The sequence below is a fragment of the Lagopus leucura genome, unplaced genomic scaffold, assembly GCF_019238085.1.
Source record: "Lagopus leucura isolate 7727_CA_CO unplaced genomic scaffold, USGS_WTPT01 Super-Scaffold_774, whole genome shotgun sequence".
Taxonomy (NCBI): Eukaryota; Metazoa; Chordata; class Aves; order Galliformes; family Phasianidae; genus Lagopus; species Lagopus leucura.
Window position 1 is genome coordinate 6993301 of NW_024962258.1, and position 23132 is coordinate 7016432.

Consider the following 23132-nt stretch of genomic DNA (forward strand, 5'->3'; position numbering starts at 1 on the left):
GCACTCCAATTTTTAAGAAAGGGTGAAAGAAGACACAGGAAACTTCAGGCTGCTGAGCCCCACCTCTGTGCCTGCAGAGATCATGGAGCAGATTATCCTGGAAGCTACATTAAGGCACATGCAAGATGAGGAGGTGACCTGAGACAGCAAGCACAGCTTTACCAAATTCATATCAAGCCTGATCATTTTGTTAGCCTTCTATGCTTCAGTGACTGAAGCAGCGAGCAAAAGCGAGCAAAGGAAGACCAATGGCTGATGTCTATCTCGATTTCTGCAAAGCCAAAGATATAATCCCACACCACATTCTTGTCCCAAAATTGGAAAGATATGGGTTTAAAGAGTTCATCATTCAGTGGATAAAGAATATCTTGAATAGTCACAGACAAAGTGTTCCAACCAGTAGCCCTACGTCCAGATGGAGGCCGGTAATGTATGATATATTCCAAGGTCTGTCCAGATACCACTGTTTTTTTATCAATAACATAGACATATCAGTAACATATCAGTAACAAATTCATATGATTGAGTGCACTGTCAACAAGTTTTTTTGAAGATACCTAGCTGTGTAGTACAGTTGATATAAGAGAAGGCAGATGCTATCCAAAGGGACCTGGACAGGCCTGAAACATAGGCACTGCTGAACTGAATCAGGTTCAATGAGGTAAAGTGCAAGATGTTCCATTTGGGTCAGGACAATGCTTGATATGTGTACTGACTGGGAGAACTTCATGAGAACTGCCCTGTGAAGAAGGGAAGGTAGTGGTGAAAAACTTGATGAAAAACTTAGCAGAAGCCAGCAGTACATACTTGCAACCTGGAAGGCCAGATGAATTCTGGCCTGTATCAAATAAGGTTTGGCCAGCAGCATGAGGGGGGATGGAAGAATGCCTCTCCCTACTCTGCCCTCATTAAGCTCCAGTGAAGTACCGCATCCTTTTATGAGGTGCACAGAACAAGAATGATGGAGATGTTGGGTGAGTCCAGAAGATAACCATAAACATGATCAAAGGGGGCACGTCTCCTACAAAGAAAGGCTCAGTGAGCTGGAGTTGTGCAGCTTGAAGAAAACAAGACTCCAGGTAAACCTCATTTGTGCCTTCTAGTACTAAAACAGTGCTTAAAAAACAAACAAACAAAAATAAACAAACAAAAAACCACCTGGAGACTGAATTTTCACACTGATAGTTAAAAGACAAAGGAGAATAAAGCAAAAAAGATTTTAGTCAGATGTAAGGACAAGAATTTTACTTGAACAACTTGTCCAGAGAAGTTGTGAACAACCCATTCCTGGAGACATTCAAGACCAAAACTGATGGGGCCCTGGGCCTTGATCTAGTGACTGATTTACTGGTTGGCAACCCAACTCATGGAAGGAGGGGTGAAATTAAATGATCTATAACGTCCCTTTGAACCCAAACCATTCTGTGACAGTATTTTTAAAGAAAAAATAAAATAAAATATAAATAAATAAATAAAATGAAGCTGCTTGTGTATCTGACACTGTGTTTCTACTCCATTTTAAGAAACACACTGACTTCATGCTACGTCAGGTCAGCCTAGTCTGCACGCAAATCAGAAAAATGAAACCAAATCCTTTAAGGTTTCTGTGACCATATTCTGTGCAGTTTAACTCATTTAAACTAAAAAAAGAGAGAAAAAATACGCTATCACAGATGCTGGATTTTATTTATGGTGGGTTTTTTGGTCACAGTATGGAATTGGCATAATTTTATATGTAACTTTCAACTATGTTAATTCTCAACCAGTCTTCTTAGTACAAAAAGGGAACAAGAAACAGCTGGATCAGGTGGTAGAATTGAATAGTTACATCCATGTTGACTAAAGATAAGAGGAATAATCCAATTGTGATGCTATGTTACCTTAGAATATTCTGTCTGTGAGGACTTCTGTTGTCAAGAGTTAGCTGATTGGGTGGAGGGGTAGTACTGCCGTCACAAATACCCCTGGGCAAGGAGGAAGCCAACAAGAGATGCCTGGAGATCACAGACCTCATGAGACTAGCTGAGAATGAGTGAGTAGAGTCAGGAGTGGTGGTGGCCACGCGCATACAATCAAAGAAATCCTAGGGAGCTTGAGGAACCAGGATGGGCAATTGGACACAGCAGTAATGGGGTGGTACAGCACTTAGGGCATGTAGTTTGCACGGCAGGGACAGAAGACGTTCTGCTTTCTATCTTTCAAAATCAGCATGAAGCAGTCTTCTATTGAAACAAATACAGTGATCACTCATTACAAAGGCTGGGCACGAGACAGAAATCCAGACAGGGGCAGCAACTTCCCCCTGCAGGCAGCATGCATTTCTGGAAGAGTGAAAGAGCTGCCAAGACCTTCAGCTTGTTACTTACTCTGGAAGGAGCTAGGCTTGTTCAGTGTTGAGAAGGGCAGCTTCACAGGGACCTCTTAGTGGCCTTTTAGTATTCAAAGATAAAAAGAATAGTGACTGACTTTTTTCTTGGTCTGATGGTGCCAAGACAAGAGGAAACAATTCTAACCTAAAAGGAGAGAGCTTTAGGCTAGAGGTTAGGAAGAAATATTTTAGTGTGTTGTGTCACTGGAACAGGCTGTCCAGAGAAGTTGTAAACACTCTATCCCTGGAGACGTTCTAGGTAAGGTTGGACGGGGCCCTGGGCAGTCTGATCTATTGAGTGGGAACCCTGCCAATGGCAGAGAGCTGGATTTAGACAGTCATTGAGGACCCTTCCAGTCCAAGCCATATTATTTGAACATTAGCAGATTATCTCTGTTTTCCAATTTAAAGGTCCTGCATTCACTTAATGTAGTTCTAGCTTATTCCAAATTCTGAAAACACGCAATATCATTGCTAATGTAATAAAAAAGTTTTTGATTTCATAAAGTTAAGCTGAGACTTTGTAGTGCTCATTTATTAAGCATTCACAGGTAATAATATTAACATATGAAGTAATTTTAATGGAAAATATAGCAGAAAGCAAAGTGATAATGTAAATACTGAGCTACTTACAAAACACTTCCTGCAGTCCATTTTAATTTAAATTCTTCTGAAAGTGCAAATTTTTAATATTTTTCTGTAAACACTGCAAGTAATTTGTCCCTCTCCTGGGGTGCTCTCTCTCTATTATTTTTCTGTGGTTACCTAATGGGAAGAAAACCATGCTCAATTTTGAGTAATCTAACTTTTGAGACAAAAAAAAAAAACAAAAAACAGATTTGATACTGTTCTGTAGTTAATCATACCTAGATTTCCTTTACTGCTTTACAGTTTAATATAGATTTCAAGCCTTTAGTTACTGTTATTGCACTTGTACATAAAAAGGTTTCTTATGAGAAGGCCTAAGGTTTTGGCAGTTCTAAGAGGCTGAGTAGACCAATATATCAAACATTCAAGTAAGGGAAATAATACTTCTCCACATTAAGATATCTAAAGCTGAAACACTATGATAAATAAACAATTTACTGAATATGATAAAGAATCTAAGGGTGGCAACAGCAAGAATAAAATGAAAGAAAACTTTCATAATTTTTATTGAACTGAAAGTAATAATTTCATCCATCAATTATTTAAATCCAAAGTAATATACTTTCGTAAATAGATAATACTATAATTAATTTCAACAACAACAAAATCTGTTAATAAAGTATGCTAACAATCCCTTATTCAGGTATTTTTTTTGCATAAATCATATAAAAATTAAGTCACGAGATAAAACTTAACTCATGTACATTGTGGATAAATATATATAATCAATATATCAGTGTGATAAATGAGTATTTGTTTGTCAGATAAAATAGTATTTCCAGTGATCTTTCATTAATGCTGTGCCTTCAGGATATGCAAATACTATTAACTTATACTGAAAAAAATCTATGCACTTGGTTATCTCCCATTATGGCCCTGTTTTCAGTTCTTTGCTCATTCCTCTTGCCTTTTCACCATCATGCAAACTAAGAAGTAATTTTAAAATATTTTACAGTTCGTTTTAATCTAGGTACTAAATTGGAATTATGGCTATGCAGAAAGAGACACAGATAATTTATAGTAGTTACTTCCAATTAAATGTAAATCTAAAATGTATTATATTCAACATGTGAATCTTTTTGATTCTTTTCACATGAGAGTACCTACAACCTGTAAGTTCATTTTAGTTCTAGAAAAACAGTGGTTAGCTCAGAATACATGAAAGTCTTTCACTTATTTCTATACCAGGTTTACATTAGGTTGAAAAAAAGTCAATGCATACTGGAATCAAGCAAGATGACATCCTAACTTTCCCATCACACATCTCATTTAGTCGTCTTGATGATCTCAGAAGTTTTTTTCCAGCCCTAACTGTTCTTTGACTCAATTCAAAGTACACCGTAAATGAATGAAAATAAGTCAAATTATCCACTCTGATACAGTCCAAGAAGACATGCAGAATTAAGAAATGACAGATATTATGAAAGTCCATAAAAAACTTCTCTATAAATTCAAATGATAAAAAAAAAAAGTGTCATAACTGTGAATAGCAGTGAAAATTCCATTTGTATCATTGTCCAAGAGTATAAAGAGAGAAATGATTTGAGTGCTTAAGAAATATTTTACTATACACAGATAGTACTGCCATAGACATAGATCCAGAAGCACTGGAAAGAATTTAATAATTTTTACGTTTTATTCACTTCTTTCTACTATACACAGATTAATTCCATTCTTAACTCTATCATGTTTTTGAATCAAAATCTGTTTGTATTCAGCTAGGCATGGAACTGTGCTATAATAGAACTACACAAAAACAATTCAAATATTATATTACAAATAAGAATTGTGCATTTCTTATACAGGTAGAAATTTACTGATAAAAAGCTAATGGAATTTTTCTTATTACTATTTTGTATCATAGTTCACTGAAAAATTATGCATAGAATCATAGAATCATAAAATGGCCTGGGTTGAAAAGGATATTGTGTATTTGATAGTTCTTGTATGTATCTATCATACCGTTTTTTCCTGGTGATTTATTTTATAACATGTCACTCCTAACTAGAAAAATTGAAAATTTGAGCCATGTTAGAGAGAAGGTATATTCCAGATCATATGCGGAGATGTGAATGGGAAATTGCTGTTTTCTCTTGTTAATTTTCATCTCGTTAAAGTTTCAAAATATAGATTTTGACAGGAAAAGATTTCAGTGTCTCTTGATATTCTCCTTAGAAACACCTATGTAAGTAGTTCTCTCTGTGAAATACAGTAGCATTATACATTTCCTCTTTTATATAGGCCTCTTTGTTAGCCTATAAAGAAATATTTCACTAATAACATGTTTTTCTAAGATTCATCATTACAATATATTTGATTCTAAAATTAAATCTTGCTCTTATTTTCCTTTTGTGCTTACCAGTAAGACAATTTCTCCCAAGCATCACAACCTCTTTCCCATTAGAACTCTAATCTGTGGATAATGAGGTGAAAAATGAGCTCACCTCTAGAGATTATATAGTAGTTATGAAATTTTGCAGTTTCAGTTATTGAAGGCTAGATCAGGAAACACATTTTACTTGTTTCTTTTATATGAGTTCATCATCCTAACTTTGTTAGAAGGGTGATATTTCATCCTTACCAAGACCATGTTGTCTTTTCCTTGTTGAAACTCGATATTACTGATTAGATTTGGGAGAACTTCTAACCACAGCAGTCATGGTTAGTATCATGCCTCCTCTTTAGAAAGAATTTTGCTTACAGAAATAAATGAGCCAGTTTGAAAAAATAATAGATTTGAAAGTATTTTAAAAGTCCATGGAGACACTTGTGTGAAAGGAATTGTGCTAACACATATATATCCGTAATTATTCAGTAGAAAGACTCAGTTATCTCTGAATCAGGAAAATATGTTTTAATTCATATTCTTGATTTTTATAGAGAGAATTTGGTAGACAAACAGGAAACTTTGTAGAGGTACTCACCTCTGAGTTGTCACTTAACAGTTGCATCCAGACAATGTTTGTACTGAAAATAACTATTTCATAAAAACAAATAGTTTACATAATTTCCCTGCATTTTATAATCAAGAGATGACAGCATAGTACAGCTACAGAAAGACTTGTTTACACTTCTAGTGCTTTAAATTTAGTCTTCTTTCAGCTGAAACTAGAACAGAAATTGATTACAAATTTGTATTTTGCAAATTTAAATGAAGAATGAATGCATGGCCCATATAGTAATTGAGCTGAAGAGGCATTTGACATTCATATCATTGATTAGCATCTTCTTCTTTATGCACCATTGATTTTATGCTGCACTGAAGTCTTCTTTTTCCTGAAACAATCAGGTGTCCTTCTGTATGGGGTTATGACTTGCATGTTAATAACTGTACAATAATGATTTTGTGCTGGATCTTCACCAAGTGCAAAACATTAGAAAAACAAGATAAATTTTGTCTTTAGACATTCTTACAATGCTTAAAATTTAAGAGATGATTTTTGTTTTTCATTTCATGTCTAAAAAAAAGTAAAGAGCATGTGTTGGGTTTGTAACTTCATGCTTTTCAAATAAAAGCAGGGCTAAAGTTGTCAGTATATACCCATACACATGATAGTGAGGGAGCTGTGAACTGGCTATAGGTATATCTCAGGAGTTAGCTTAGAAATGTACAGCCAGTTGAAGAACACAGAAAGTTATACCCTGATGGCCTCATGGATAAAAACAAGTGCTGCAATGACTTCAGGCATGTTTACATATACTAGAGCAATGGAAGATATTTTGAGATGTTCTTCTCTTGGAAGAATTAACTCGGATTTAACTCAGATATTTTACTAGAGTTCTATTTCCTTTTGATTTGAATAAATGGGTAATTATTGCATTAATGAGAACTTTTTTTTTCACTGACAGATAATTGTGATGATCAGTTGCTGTCTAATTTGCCTCAGTCATCATTTAGCAGCTCATCAGAGCTGTCTAGCAGTCACAGCCCTGGATTTGCAAAGCTTAATCGAAGAGAAGGTGAGTGCATTTTATTGATTGATTCATGCCTTTATTCTTTCCTTTTTTTTCTTTTAAATGAATTCTTTAAAGCTCTTTCTTACCTCTGCACAATGCTGAAATTAGGTATATTGGACATATTCTGAGTTATTGGGGCTAGAAAGACACATTTCTTATTTTAAAGAAGAATGAAAACATAAAACAATCTCAAATAATTCACATTTCTACAGAAAATTGGTTTTCTTTGTGGTAAAATTATACCTGCCAAGTGAGAAGGTTTTTGTGATTTCACTGTAAAGGATTCTTCCTGACTGAATCTAAGAACCTCATGTGATTTTCCAGCAGCATCAACAGTAGATAGCACTGGGCATATATTTGTGCCTATTCCACAAATAACGTTTTAAATTAATTTTGTTGTTATAATTTGAGGAAATGCAAAGACACAAGTGTCATTGTATGAAACTCTGTAAGGACATATGGGAAAATGTAGATTACAGTTAGAAAACACAACTAAATAGTCAGAAAAAGTGCTTCTCTCTTCTTTTTTTTCCCCTTGAAATTTTAAATCCTGGTTACTCTATTTTCTATAAAGAGAAGGAAACTTGACTGTTAAGTGATCATTTTTATTACATTCATATTCTGAAAGCTCACTACCACTTCTAATTTTATTTGATTTAGTAATTAAATAAAATTTTCCATAATTTTGATCAGCTTTGGAACACTTTCTTCTTTTGTTAAAAGCTCTTAAAATTTGACAGCATTATTTTTTGCCTGTTTGTTTATGTAGCTGTTATGCAACTGAAAACCTTAAACCTTGAGCATTTATCATAGAAGATCCATATGGATCTGCATTACAGTATGTGTTATTGGCCAAAAAAGAAAAGAAAGGAAAAGAAAAGGAAAACAAAACAAATAAAAAAGCCTTTTCTGATATACCTAAAAATAATATTTTGTTTTAGAATTGTGACTAAACATCTAGCCTCCAGGTTGAAATTAAACAGTTTAGATATAAAAGAGCATGTGTTATCATTTCAAATAATTTTTATCTGATGTTTGGAAGCTTTGATTCAGAGTGTAGACTAATTTAAGGAAATCATGAAGCTCAACTTTCCACCTATCAGTAAATAAGAACAAAAGCGAAAGGTCTAGAACAACTATTCTGGCCTTTCTAAGAAGAAGCTGCTGGAAACATTGGTTCTGTTTAATGAGGGAACAAAGGAAGAGACTGTTCAGACAATGAGAACTGCAGTGGGACTTCAGAACATTTCAAACAAATCTTGTAACCCACATACATATCTGTTTTGTACCTATATAAAGTTGATAAACATGTAAATACCTTAAATTATAACAATGCTTTGCACTGATAAAAACATTTCCAATCTTGTGTTTCCATTATTTACTTGAATATTTGCTGTATACTGTTGGATAGAAACTTGATAATGAAGAAAAATCCTATTTCATTACACCAGTGTAAAATTTTTTAAATGTGAACTTCTGTTTTGAATGAAGTTGTGATGTTAAATATATCTGTACCGGTACTGTAAATTGAATTATCTTAATTTGAAGTAACATATGCTCCAAAAATTTTACCCAACATCTGACTTCTCACTAAACTGTACATTGGAATTTTTAAAATGCATATGTGAAATCTTTTTCACATTTGACTCTTTTCATGTACTGTGAAGTTCTTTGTACCGTGTTAACATATAATTATTTTAGAGTTGTCTTTTCTTTCACATTACACCCTAACGCATGCAAATATTAAAAAATGCTCTTAGTTTCACCTTTACTTCCTTCCATCTTATCCAGATGCAAAGCAGCGAGTTGCTTATAAGATTACTTAGTCTGTCTCTGTCTTCTTTTTTTTCCAATGTATCTCAGAGTCACAGTATTCAACAGGGTATAGATCAGAATGTTTTAATCATGTGGCATTTTCAAGCATTTTCTTGTCACAGTAACACAGCTATACTTTCTGGTTAGGTATCTTTTGGTTCAGATAGAGATAATTCAGTAGAATTGTGTCAGTAGGGTGAGATCAAAAATTTCTTCAGTCTTCAAAAAATTAATCTTAAAGGAATACTCCCAACTCTCATTTTATTTTTGAATTAAGGGTAGACACTCTGTACTTGAAGGGATTACTTTTTCTACTGAGTATATATTTAATTATTTTCGTGAATTTTCAAAGTAAAATCTGACTGTGTTTGGTGGTGTATGTACATGAAAGTTATATTTGGGTAGAACATAGCAAGTCATTATATATATAAATTTAGTAAAGAACAGGTTTAGTCACACAAAAAATGACTTTTAAATTTAGACCACAAGAGAGATCTATTGTAAGAGAATATGACTGAGATTGATAGAATGTCAGTAATGTCATAGAAGCAAAGGCATACTGTCATAGTTTTAAAATATATTGTAATTGATAACTTAATTGCAGATGGAATTGCCTTTAGTGTAAGGTAATAGATGACTTTGAATAAAAACATATAATTACTTCAGACAAAGTTAATAAGTGGTCAGAACTGATTTTTATGATCTAACATTCAGTTTAGACAATCAGATTACCCTAGTTCAATATTATAATTAGTTCTTAAGTTTCCAAATTTAGAGAAAATTGAGTACAATTCAGACAGGAAAAAATCACAGTGTTTATACACCGATTACTTAGAGTTGAGCCATCACAATTAAATGCAGAATTATGTGGTTAAGCTCTCAGATTTACAAAAGTCTTGAATAAGACAAGCAGAAATAGAATTATTTAAAGTTGTATGTTTTATGTTTATTTGTCTTGTTTTCTCCTACAATAGATGAAACATACTCTTCTTTGAATCACACTCTTCTTTATAGGTACAAGCTAGGCATCCAAATAACGGTCAGTACTCAGAGCACGCCTGTTATCACTAGTAACTGAAACCTTGAGTACCAGCATTTACCCTGGGATATATAATCTATCTGCACAAATTTTGCCAGCAATTTTCATAGTGAATTTTCATGTTCAGTCTGCAAATACAGAAGTTTTCTTGAAATATTATTTACCAATGACAGTTTTTGGAAGAAACTACTGACAAAAAGGGAGAAGGTTGTCTCATTATTGAGATCAGTGTTGCTGTAAACTGTTTTTAACAGCAGAATGACAAGTATTACACTATAATTTGTTTTAAGTACATGAAATTCTTTCATTCATTATTCCTCTGAGATCAGTGGAAGATACATATTGTTTAGGCCCTTCATCCAAGAACTTAGGTTGCATGTGAATTAATAATCTTGTACTTTTTTATAGCTTATATTCAGAAGATTTATGTCTGACAAGTATATTGCCTATCTTGGCAACTAAATGAGCTGGGTAGAGATTTGGCTATGATTGCCATTCCCCACTGACTTATTGTGGTTTAGAATTTATCAAATGAAAATAAAATGTCTGACTTGAAGACATTTTTTTCCCTGAAGTAGGAGGAAGCCTTTTTTTTCTTTTCATTAATATTCAGTCTACAATTTTACTGAAAATTAAGATTAAATTTAGGCCCCCTTTTTTTCAAACAGTAAAGTTCAATCACTTTTGAATAACTTGCACTGGGGAGATCAAAATTGGCAAATAAAATATACGTATCAGTAGTTTGAAAAACCAAAATTTCTCATATAATTAGGAAAAAGCTGATTGCAAGCAAATGATTTTTTTTTTATTAAGAAATAATTTTAAATGCAAAAGTCAACACTGAAAATTAAAATAAAAGAGCAGACAACTTCAAAAATGGGATAGCAGCTAAAATAGTTACTGAAAGGTAATTAAAATGAATTAATTACCTCAATTTCATTAGTATGCAAAACAAATTATTAAATCTGGTACTTTGCTGTATTATAAGCAATAAGAAAAGGAAGCTTGAACGAAAGAATCTAATATGAAGGTAATACTAACGGTATACTTTAATGCTTGTTCTTTAATAACAATAACAAAACTAAATTGATTATGCTAAACTGTGGCTTAGATTTTTACAACTAGCCTGATTTCAGCAGATATGTTGAAAAAAACAAAAATGACAATCTGAATCTTAAATTTTAAACTGACTAAAATAAGCAATTCCTGCACTAATGCACAAAAAATCAGAAGATGCACACTATTCTGTTATTGAAAGTCCTGAGAAAGTATCATCTAGCTTTGAGGTAGATATTGTGGAATATTAATTATTATATTACTTGATATATTAAAATAATAACTAAATTGGTTTAAATACCATTGAATAGTTTCACTCTTCCTATAAAAGATGTTATTAACACTTGTTTTAAATTACATAAAGTTAACTTCTGTAGTCATATGACTCCATGTAACACAGAATTATAGACCATAGAATAACCTGGGTTGAAAAGAACCGCAACAATCATCTAGTTTCAACACCTCTGCCATGGGCAGGGTCACCAACTAGACCAGGCTGCCCAGAGCCAGCCTGGCCTTGAATGCCTCCAGGGGTGCGGCATCCTCAACCTCCTTTGGCAACCTGTTCCAAAACATCACCACCCTCTGAGTGGAAGAACTTCCACCTAATATCTAACCTAAATCTCCCCTGTCTTGGTTTAAAACCATTCACCCTTATCCTATCACTATTCACCTATGTAAACAGCCACTCCCCTTCCTGTTTACATGCTCCCTTCAAATACTGGAAGGCCACAATGAGGTCTACCCTCTCTCCCTGCTGGCCACTCCTCTTTTAATGCAGCCAGGCTATATTTGGCCTTCCAGGCTGCAAATGCTGTTTACAGGTTTTAGGCACACACTGTTGGCTCATGTCCAGCTTCTCATCCACCAGGACCTCCAAGTCCTTCTCTGCAGGGCTGCTCTCAAGGAGTTCTTCCCCCCATCTGCGTAAATACCTGGGATTGCCCCGGTCCAAGTAAAACACCTTCCACTTGGCCTTTTCTTGGGCCCACTTCTCCAGCCTGTCCAGGTTCCTCTAGATGGCTTCCCTTCCCTCCAGTGTATTGACTGTATTGCTCAGCTTGCTCTCATCTGCAAACCTCCTGAGGTTGCACTCAGTTCCATCGTTTATGTCATTGATAAAGATGTTGTACCCCTGAGGGACACCACTGATCACAACCCTTTGGCTACAACCAGCCAACCAATTCTTAATCGACTTAACTGTCCATCCTTCAAATCCATACCTCTCCAATTTAGAGAAAAGGATGTGATGAGGGACCATGTCACCACCCTTCCTCTGTCTACCAATGCCATCACTCTATCATATAAAGCCACCGGATTGGTCAGGCAAGATCTTCCATGTGTGAGGCTAAGTTGGCTGTCTCGAATCACCTCTTCATCTCATATGTGCCTTAACATCGAAACCGAGAGGATCTGTTCTATGATCTTTCCAGGCATAGAGGTGAGTCTCACAGGCCTGTAGTTCTCCGCGTCATCCTTTCTCCCTTTCTTGAAAATGAGAGTAATTGTTTCCTTTTTCCAGTCACTGGGGACTATACTGGACAGCCATGATTTTTCAAACATGGCAGGAGAGGCTCAGCAACCACATCAGCCATCTCTCTCAGAACACTAGGATGGATATCATCCAGCCCCATGGACTTACATACATTCAGTTTCATGAGGAGATCTTGGATTTGTTTCACTCTTACTCATCTCATCTTTCTCATCTCTTAGTGAGATGAAAACCACTCCTATCACCCACATCTAGAGCTTCAGGGTTCTGGCAGACATGGGGACGAGCCTGACCACCAGAGGAGACTGAGGCAAAGAACTTACTGAGCACCTCAGCTTTTTCCATGTCTGAGGAAGCCAGTTCTTTGTCCTCCTTTATCAGAGGGAGAACACTCTCATTGGTCTGTCTTCTACTTATGTACCTGTAGACCCCCTTTTTTTTAAATTTTTCACATCCGTTGCCAAATTCAACTCCATCTGTGCCCTGGCTTCCCTAATCTTATTTCTGCACATGTGGTCAGCATCTCTATATTCTTCCCGGGCTACGCAACCCTGCTTCCACGTCCTGTACATTTCCCTCTTTTCCCTCAGTTTAAGCTGCTTAAGGTCCTTTCTCAGCCATGCCAGTCGCCCACCTCCTCTGCTCAGTTTCTTCTGCTGTGAGATGGAGAGCTCTTGTGCTCTCAGAAGGGTGTCCCTGAAGAATTGCCAGTTCTGTTCTGTTCCTATGCCCTCAATGACACTTTCCCAGGAGATACCACCCGACACTTCCTTGAGCAGCTGGAAGTTTAGGGCACTGACTCTAATTTTTGCCAGGCTTGCATTCCTGTGGATCACAAACACTACCAGGGCATGATCACTGCAGCCCTGGCTGCCTCCAATCTTAACCTCTGTAATGCTTTCCTGCACACTGGTGAGCACCAGGTCTAGTGAGGCTTCACCTTGGGTCAGTCTGTCTAACACCTGGATCAGGAAGCTACCCTCAACAGACTCCAGGAATCTCCTGGATTATCTGCCAACCGCCATGCCACTATCCCAGAAAATATCTGGGTGGTTGAAAACCCCATAGGACAAGAGCCCATAAGCACAAACTCCTGCAGTTGAAACAAGAAGGCTTTTTCAACAGGCTCCCCCTGATCTGGTAGCCTGTAGCAGACCCCAACCACTAGATGTCCTTTACTGGATCAATCCCTGGTTTTCAGTCATAAGCTTTCAACCTGCTCATGGCTGTTACTCAGACACAGCTCTTTGCAGTCTATCTACTTCCTAACATAGAGAGAAACTGCCCCTCCCTTCCTACCTGTAGCCTTCAATCAGATTATTCCAATCATGGGATTCATCCCACCATATTTCGGTGATAGCAACCAGATCATAATTTTCCAAGCACATCACGGTTTCCAGTTCCCATGTTTATTTCCCATGCTGCGTGCTTTAGTGTAAAGGCACTTCAGTTGGGCTGTCTGCCACACTACCTTTCTAGAGGGACTTTCAGACCTCCAAAATAATTCTGAAGTTTTCCCCCACTGCTTCCTAGAGGGACACGAGAAGGTTTCAGATCGGGTGTGAGCAACATTGCCTCTTTTGAGGAGTTCCCAGAACATCCTACAGGCTTATCCCTGCCATTTCCTACAAGTAACATCCCCAAGCCCTTCTCTGTCCCACTGATCACCACCTGCTTCCTTCATCCTCCTGAGCTCCTTTACCCTCCCTGTTCTCATTGGACAGCAATAACCCAGTGTGCCCTGTGCCTCTGTCCCTGAGACTATTTAAAGATTGTCACCAAGTGTCAAGTGTCAAGGTCAAAGATGGGCAGTGCCAGCCTCAACCTGGATGCTTAGCACCCTGCCCACAAGCTACCACCCCCTAGCACAAGCACAGCACTGTTGCCGGTTTCAAAAAGAAAAAAAAAAGAAAAGTATGCCTTTAAAGGAGCTTTTTTTTGGCCTTTTTTGCTTCAGATCCCTTGCCCAGTGCAGTATTTCCTGCCCTGAAAGCTAGTCTCCGCAGCAAAGCGGACATGCCGCACTGTATAACTGCACTACAAAAGTTAAAGAAATCATCAAGTTCACAGCATCTTCAATGAGGACAGAATCTGAAGTAACAGATTTCATTGTTGCCTAAAGTAATTTTTAAATTATTTTTGTTTATTATGATTTTCATATTGTAAAAGAGTGTATGGGAAAAAGAAGGCAGTAAATTACTCCTAAGTAGAGTAAAAAAGTAGCATAAAATATTTGCAGGTATTTAAATTATTTACCAAGCATTGTGCTTTCATGAATATTTATAAGGATTCAGGAACATCCACAAAGTAATTTTCAGAAAATGCTGAAATTAATTTTGTTACCTGTCACTGAATTGCCAAGCATCACACAAAACTACTATGGGCATACTCCAACAGCTAAGTTTAAAGATAAGTATTGAACTTTATTTTCTGTATTTATTAATCTGCAGTGCAATTAGGCATTTAGCTTCTCCTGGAAACTGAAATCAACATGAAAAGGTCAAGTAGCTCCACTAACAGGGCTATTAATGTGCAAACAAAAGTGTTAATTGATAATTTAATTAAAATATGCTGTTTTTCCTTCTTATTCTCTAGCCAATTAAATGGAAATTGGGGTAGGTAAATTAGTAAAATTGTGTGAGGTAAAAATGAATGAATGAGATTGAATCAGTAGCACATTTCAGTAGCACATTGTATGATATTTTCCTCTTTCTTTAAAAGTGTAGCATTTTTAGAAACTTGTTTGCCTGCTACTTCATTTTTTTCTCATTTAAAATAAGTAATTATTTTATAAGTGCAATAATACAATCTTCAATATTTTAAATTCCTAAAAATTGAGGTCAGTTAGGAATCAATAAATAGCAATAAATCTAATTCCCATTCTTATTATTTGGAGGATGAAAGAGTCTTTAGATATTTTCTGCAGCCAAAAAATTTATGAGCAGGTAGGTATTCCGCAAAGTCTTAACCTGAATGTTCTTACTTATTGTTTCTCACCTTTGAAGGAAAAAATGAAAAATGAATTTAAAATTTCCATAAATATCACGACCAGTTAATTGCTTCATGAAATTTGGAGCTCATTTAAAAACTTCCCAAGTGTAACCAAATATTTGCAGAATTGAATATCAGTAGCAGACGTATACACTACACAAGGATAGCTAATCAAATTTTGAAAATGTAGAACAAAATTAAAGTACATCTTAGAATTCTAGAATCATAAGATAATAAAATGGCTTTGATTGAAAGAGACTGTAAAGATCATCCAGTGTCAGCCTTCTATTCCATAGGGTTGCTATTGGTTGCTCAGGGCCCCAACCAATTTGGCCTTAATCTCCTCCAGAAATATGACATTCACAGCTTCTCTGGGAATTATGTTCCAGTGCATCACAACATTCTGAGAAAAAAATTTCCAACTAAAATCTGACGCAAATGTGAAACTATTCACCATTGTCTTAATACTGTCAGACCATGTAAAAAAATCTCAATCTTTTTTATAAGATTCCTTCAGATAGTGAATGGTTGCAATTTAGTCTCCCTGATGGACTTTCTTTCTCCAAGCCAAATAATCCTAGCTCCCTCCTCCTCTGGGCTCACTCCAATAGCTCCACGTCTTATGCTTGGAACACCAAACTGAGATATAGTATTCCAGGCGTGGCCTCACAAAGGTAGAGGATAGAAGGTACAAATATCTCTCTCTCGCAAGGCTGCCCTCTTTTGATGCAGCCAAGGATATTGTTGGCCTACCAAGCTGCAAGTGGATACTCCTGGTTCATGTCTAGCTTTTTTTCCACCAGAACTTCCAGGTCTTTCTCCACAGAGCTGTTCTCAATGAGTTCCTCTCTCAGTCTGTCTCAACTCATGTTCAGCATTTGCATTTGACCTTGTTCAACCTCATTAGGTTCTTTTGGGCCCATTTTTCAGGATTATCCAATTCCCTTTGGAGAGCATCCATTCATGCATCCAATGACCACCAGAGACATTAGTTATTTCTTGGAATTTCTGCACGTGTCCTTGGAATGTAATGAACATATATATGCTATACCTTTAAATATGCAGTCTCTCCATGTTGGTGTGCATGTTAGTGGAGTGATCCCCCATGTACCAAATGCTGTAATAAGGGGAATACCTGCTTGACAAAACTCAGTGGAGTGTCAAATTACTGTCAAATTTCTCAGCTTCAGTTTAATTCACCAAAAGCATACCTAATCCATTTTGACAATACATGGACTTGCCATATAACTTTTTCAAAGATGATTTAGTGTCTTGCCAGGACCGTCAAATATGTTTTGTAATATCAAAGAAATTCTTTGTCCAGTGATTAGCAGAAATGAACACACTATTTAGGCGGAGCGAAGGTATTACTATTACCATACTGCAACACTGCATGTTGCTCCAAGATTAAATATGAATAGAATTTTCCATTTGATCATCTCCAAAGCTGTTCAGTTGTTGAGAACTACATATACAAATTTGACAAGTTCAAGTATTATTATAGTCTGTAGGTCTTTCAGAGGATAGTGTGTGTAGGATACCCCACAAAATAAACCATAAGAGTGTTAATCCTGGAAACATATTCATCTCTTATCAAAACTTAGACAGCTTCCAACAACCATGTTTTGGATGGAACTCCTGGACTGGTGTTGCAGTCAGTTCTCTGACTCTGAAAGACATCAGTAACATAATGTTTCAAAGGGTTTTATGGTGGTTTTCGGATAGATATTAGCTTGGTATCTTGGATAATTTCCCAGTTTGCTAGGAAGTTGGAAACACCATGTAGGAGTTACATGCAAATCATAACCAGGTCCAAAAAGGGGTTAAATAAGAGATCAAAAGGAACGGTATAACTGTAGAGCAGGTGCTGATGAGTGAGAATGACCTGAGAAAATCCAATTGGTATTAACTCGACTATAAAGTTTAAAAGATCTAAGGATTTAAATAATCACCAGCACCCACAACAACCCAATACCCACAACAAAACATAATACTATTGCAACAAAAATACATAATGTAATCAAGAATTCAGAATTCTAGCATGGTGAAGTCTTCAATTTTTCTGTCACAAAACACAAATGATTAATGTCAGCAGTCAGCCTTTCTGCGCTCAGTCAAGGTCCCACAGGGGTCTTCTGTAAAATAAAATATAAGAAGAGCTGTAAGGAGGATCCGGGGAACTACAGGCCTATCACCCTGACCTCTCAGTACCAGGGAAAGTTATGGAGCAAATCATCTTGGGTGAAATCACATGGCATGTGCGTGGTGTCCAGGGGATCAGGCCCAGCCAGCACAGGTTCATGAAAGGCAGATCGTGCTTGACCAACCTCATCTCCTTCTATGACTGGGTGACCAGACTGGTAGATGGGGGAAAGGCTGTAGATGTAGCCTACCTACACTTCAGGAAAGCCTTTGACACAGTTTCTCACAGTATTCTTCTGGGAAAACTGTCTGTCTGTGGCCTGGACAGGTATACCCTTCTTTGGGTAAGAAACTGGCTAGAGGGCCATGCCCAGCAGGTAGTGGTTAATGGAGTTAAGTCCAGCTGGCTACCCGTTTCAAGTGTCCCCCAGGGGTCGGTACTAGGGCCCATATTGTTTAATATCCTTACTGATTACCTAGATGAGGGGATTGAGTGTACCCTCAGTAAGTTTGCAGATGACACCAAGCAGAGAAATGGTGCTGATCTGTCTGAGGGTAGGGAGGCCCTTCAGAAGGATCTAGATTAGATGGATCACTGGGCTGAAGTGAATGGGATGAGGTTCAACAAGGTCAAGTGCTGGATCCTGCACTTTGGCCACAATAACCCCATGCAACGCTATGAGCTTGGGACTGAGTGGTTGGGTGTCTGTGAAGAGGAAAGGGACCTGGGGTGTTGGTTGATGTTGGCTGGCTGAACAGGAGCTGACAGTGTGCCCAGGTGGCCCAGAGGGCCAATGCCATCCTGGCCCACATTAGAAATAGTGTGGCGAGCAGGAGCAGGGAGGCAATCATTCCCTGTTACTCAGCTGTGTACACCTCAGAGTTGTGAGGCTGCACCTCGAGTATTGTGTTTTGTTTTGGGCTCCTCACTACAAGAAAGACACTGAGGCCCTGGAATGTGTCCAGAGAAGGGCAACAAACTTGGTGAGGGGTCTGGAGTACAGATCTTATGAGGAGTGTCTGAGGGAGCTGGGATTATTTAGTCTGGAGAAGAGGAGGCTCAGGGGAGACCTCATTGCACTCTACAATTTCCTGAAAGGAGGTTGTGGTGAGGAGGGGTTTGGCTTCTTCTCCCAGGAAACAAACAGGACCCGGGGAAATGGCTGCAAGTTGTACCAGAGGAGGTGTAGGTTAGACATGAGGAAAAACTTTTTCTCTCATAGAGTGGTCAGGCACTGAAATGGCCTGCCCAGGGAGGTGGTGGAGTCTCCGTCCCTGGCAGTGTTCAAGAAGTTCCTAGATGAGGAGCTATGAGATATGGTTTAAACTGTGGTAGCAATGGTAATGAGAAGATGATTGGACTAGATGATCTTGTGGGTCCTTTCCACCCTTGTGATTCTGTGATTCTATGATTCTATGAAAACAAGACATTGACTTGCCCTTTTTGGAGCTTTGTTAATATGGTTAAAAATGAGAGAAAAATCTAGCAAGTGCAGATTTTATGTTCCTTTCCCTGGGAGTTCTTAGCCTCCTAAGTACATTTATTAAGGGATTCTTTCAAGATTAGGAAACCTTGCCCCATGTTAGGCAAGTCAACTGACACAGTCTAGCTGGGGAGATAAGAGAGATCCCTAGCTTATCTGTATCTGGATCATGACTCACAGGGGTAGTTGGCAAGAGTGGGGGACCTTGTGACAGAAAGCATTAAATCAAGGATTTTTCACAATCAGTGTGTTCCTTCAGGACCCTGACATGTATATTATCTGGCCACATAAACTTGCACATAAACAAAGTCATTCATCAGAGTGGATTTCAGTTAAGGCATAGATTTAAAAATATTCTTAGTTCCTTCTTCATTATGACTTCAACTGAGATCTTCAGACTAAGTAAATGAAACTTGTATGTCTTTACAATTTTTTCAAATGTCTGTGTAATGGTAATACGTTCTATGGATAAAGTAGATTGTGTTATTAAAATGTAAGCATTCTGACTTAGATTTATGAAGTTTAACAAATCCATGTCATATACATAAATGCATTTCCATTTGCCAAGTTGCAAATATTCATTGGAAAGTTCAGTGAAATCTTTGAGCATTAGTTACGTGTACACACATAATCTAAAATGCAGTAAATCAGGTTATATTTGAATTTTACCATTGATTTTTAATGATCAACCAAGCTTCATGTATTTATAAGTATTTAAGTGCTATGTTTTCTGGTACATTCTGATTTCTGCATTTGCTCTTGAGCACTGTAGCCATATTTAAGTGTAAGACTGATAATAGAAAAGTATTTTTTTTATTAGCCTGAACTGCTTTTATGACTTAGTGTTATCCCTCTCTGTCCCTATATTTTGCAGGGAAATCACAGTTTCTTATTAAGTAGCTTCTGTATATATCACAAGGCTAACTGCTAATTGACTGCAGAAGGCTAGCTGTCTCCATTTAATAAAAAAGTCAACTTTGAAATTGATAAGCTTACAAGAGTAGCCATAAAAAATATCTCAGGCAAGAAACAAATGACTCATTAAAATCATATTTTCACAACTCATTACACTGTTGACTGTACTTCCTCTAGGGATTGTTTTTAGTCTAGACAGGTATGGAAAAGACTTTCTATCATTTAATATTTATTGATAGATATACAAGTGATAAACAAATAAAGAAATCAATGAGGCGATTTTACTGTTTTTCATTTCCTGAAGAGAGGAAAATAATAATAATAAAACAATAAAATCCACTTCATCTGTTATTTGGAGGTGCAACAAAAAAATCTTTAAAAAATCTTTTCCTTTTTTTTTTTCTTCCTTTTTTGTTTTTCTTCTTTTTTTCCTCTTTTTCTTTTTTCTTTTTTTTTTTTTTTTCCAGCTACTTTAGTACTTGTCTCTATTTATATTCTGATTAGGTATCTCTAAATTATTATTTTATACATGGATTATATACATGGCACATGAAAATTTGGAATTTCAGTGTGAATGCTGGTATATTTGGCCTAGTGTCAGGATCTGAAGCAGCTTTGGGAAGACATACATAGTGGTAGACAAGAATTTTCCAAATTTCAAAATTTGAGTTTACAGAAGATGATTTTTTTTTCTTTTTTTTTTTTTTCTGGCAGTATGTCTTCACTCATTTCACTCATGATTTTAAGCATGAAAGGGAAAAGAGAAAAAACCCAACTAAGATAAGGAGAGATAACAAATTTACTATAAATGGTAAAACAATGCAAGACAATCATTACAAAAAAGAGTTAACAATTAATAGATCAAGTAAAATTGGAGAGAAGGAAGTTCTGACCATGCTGCTTGTTGTGCTGCAGGAACATGGAAGCACCATGCATCCCTGTTACCTGGAATTGGGATATATAGGGAACACTAGAGGCTCTTGGGAATAGTAGTTCCTCTTGAAGAGTTGGAACTCACATGAGACCACTAAAGAGCATGGGACCAGGAGGTACAGCTCCACAATGCACCAACAGCCTGCCACATGATGTCACTGTATAGAATACTCATAAAAGCATAACATCCTTCCAAAATTTTTAAGATCAGAGGAGGCAAGGACAAGCTTATCTCTGTAATTTACCACTTCCTAAAGCAGTTTGGCTTACAGGGTTACAGATTTCCTTCTAGCATTTAATCCATCTCCCAGTTTACCTAGATTGAATTTTACATTTAATAATTTCATATCCCATATATCTCAGCGGCACCAGTTCTTCATTGGAGCAATGCAGGCATACCCCTTACCTGTCTTGCATTAAGCTTTTCTTACAAAGTCATCCAAATGTGGGAGTTTATAAGGGAAGACAAAAGCCCACATATTAATGATCAAATAACTTGAAAAATCCTTGTCTAAATCTCAGAATTGCTAAGGATGTTTCCCAGGTTTAAAAAAAAAAAAAAAAAAAAAAAAAAAGAAGAAGAAGAAAAAAAGTAATAATTAAGGAAATAGAAAAAATAAATCTGAAAACAGCATCAGAAAATTTCAGTCTGTTTGTAAATCTGAAATAGGGAATTGAAATTGAAAGTAACTGATAATAATAAACCACACTTCCAAGATTTCCTATGAAGTAATTGTTCTGGCATTTTTTACAGATTAGTGAATTTGAAATGCAGTTCCATATCTATTCCATTCCCTGTGACTTAGTAGAATAGTAAGAGAATATAGCTAGCAGGCATTGACTTGACAACTAAGGATCAGAGCTGAAATCTTTCTGTAAAAGGCTTCATTAACTGTCGACTAATATCAGGTCTACTGTTGATAGGTGGCCCACACAAAGAACTTATGAATATCATCCTATCTGGTAAACAAAAATGAACATACTGGCATTGAAATACCCAAGGAATCAGTATTAAGAAGTGGAACTTTAACTATTAGATCTCTCAGCTCTCTGATGGCTCAGAAGAGACTCTCAGCTACTGAATAATAATAGCAAAACCAAACATACCACTTGTCTTTTTTTCCTACAGACTAAACTAGAAATTCTTGAGATAAGAATACACAAGTATTCTTATAAATTTTAAGATGTTCAATAAAAGAATAATGCAGTTTTGTATTCAGTTTACTAACTTTAGAATAACACAAATTCATTCTATATTAGCAGTTTACAAAAGCAAATTCAACACTTTTTATTATTACTATTTTATTTTTCCTTGCTACAAAAAGTCATACTACTCTGAATATTATTTATTCTGAAAAATAGAACATTTTTATTTATTTATTTACATGGCAGTCACATATTAATAACTCTCAAAAATTCTTGTTTTTTGGAAAGTTTTAATACAAATTTTCCTTGACTCATGACAAAAGAATTTCAGACTATCTAGAAGTATAAATTAAATTTATTCTTCATAAATTCATTCAGTATTGTTATTTATATATATTTTATTTATATATATAAGAGATATATTGTATATTTATTAATACATAAATAATATTACAGTGTATGGTATTTAAGCATATATTTTTCAGATATTTATTGTAGTAGTAAATAATAGTATTTATTACTTGAATTATATAAAATATATGGTTATTAAAATACATATTCTTGAATTTTTAGCTCTATGTATTTCATGGAATTCTTGAAGTAGATTCATATGATAGGTGTATTTTTTATATATACAACATATATATATACACATCCATAAAACTAACAAACATAGTCATATGCAAGGAAGCCACCCAATTATGGATTTTTCCTGTATGCCTGTAAAACTTTTGAGACAAGACAGCCATCAAAACCCTCAGAAATACGAAATAAATATACAGTCTTAGCTTTTAATTCAATATGAGGATATGTTAGTTAAGCTGCCGTATGAATGTTGCGCTTAGACAACAGAACTGTGAAAGTACTGTCAGACAGATTGCAATGGGAAATTAGCAGTTTCATATATGTAGACATAAATGAAGCAAAAATAGTTAGTGACTTTATATTTACATTTCTTGCTTGCATTTCATCATGTTCTAAGTTGCTATGAAAGTAATATCTCTAATTTATTTCCATGAAAACCACAAAAAATAGCATAGAAACACTGATAGAGCAAATTCTCATCTACAGAACACTTTTTTCTTTTTTTAAAACAGTCACCACAATCATCTGCACATTTTTATCAGTGTTGTACAAGAGCCTTCT

The 23132-nt window shown here is 36.1% G+C and overlaps 1 protein-coding gene across 1 annotated transcript in view; it reads left to right on the forward strand.

Moving 5' to 3' along the window:
• Positions 1-415: 415 nt before the first annotated feature.
• CNTNAP4 (contactin associated protein family member 4) overlaps positions 416-23132 on the forward strand; it is a 162292-nt gene continuing 139575 nt past the window's right edge. The window contains exons 1-2 of the mRNA XM_042864889.1: positions 416-425; positions 6866-6976. Of these exons, the coding sequence (XP_042720823.1) occupies positions 416-425; positions 6866-6976 (121 nt within the window). The remainder of the gene's footprint in view (positions 426-6865; positions 6977-23132) is intronic.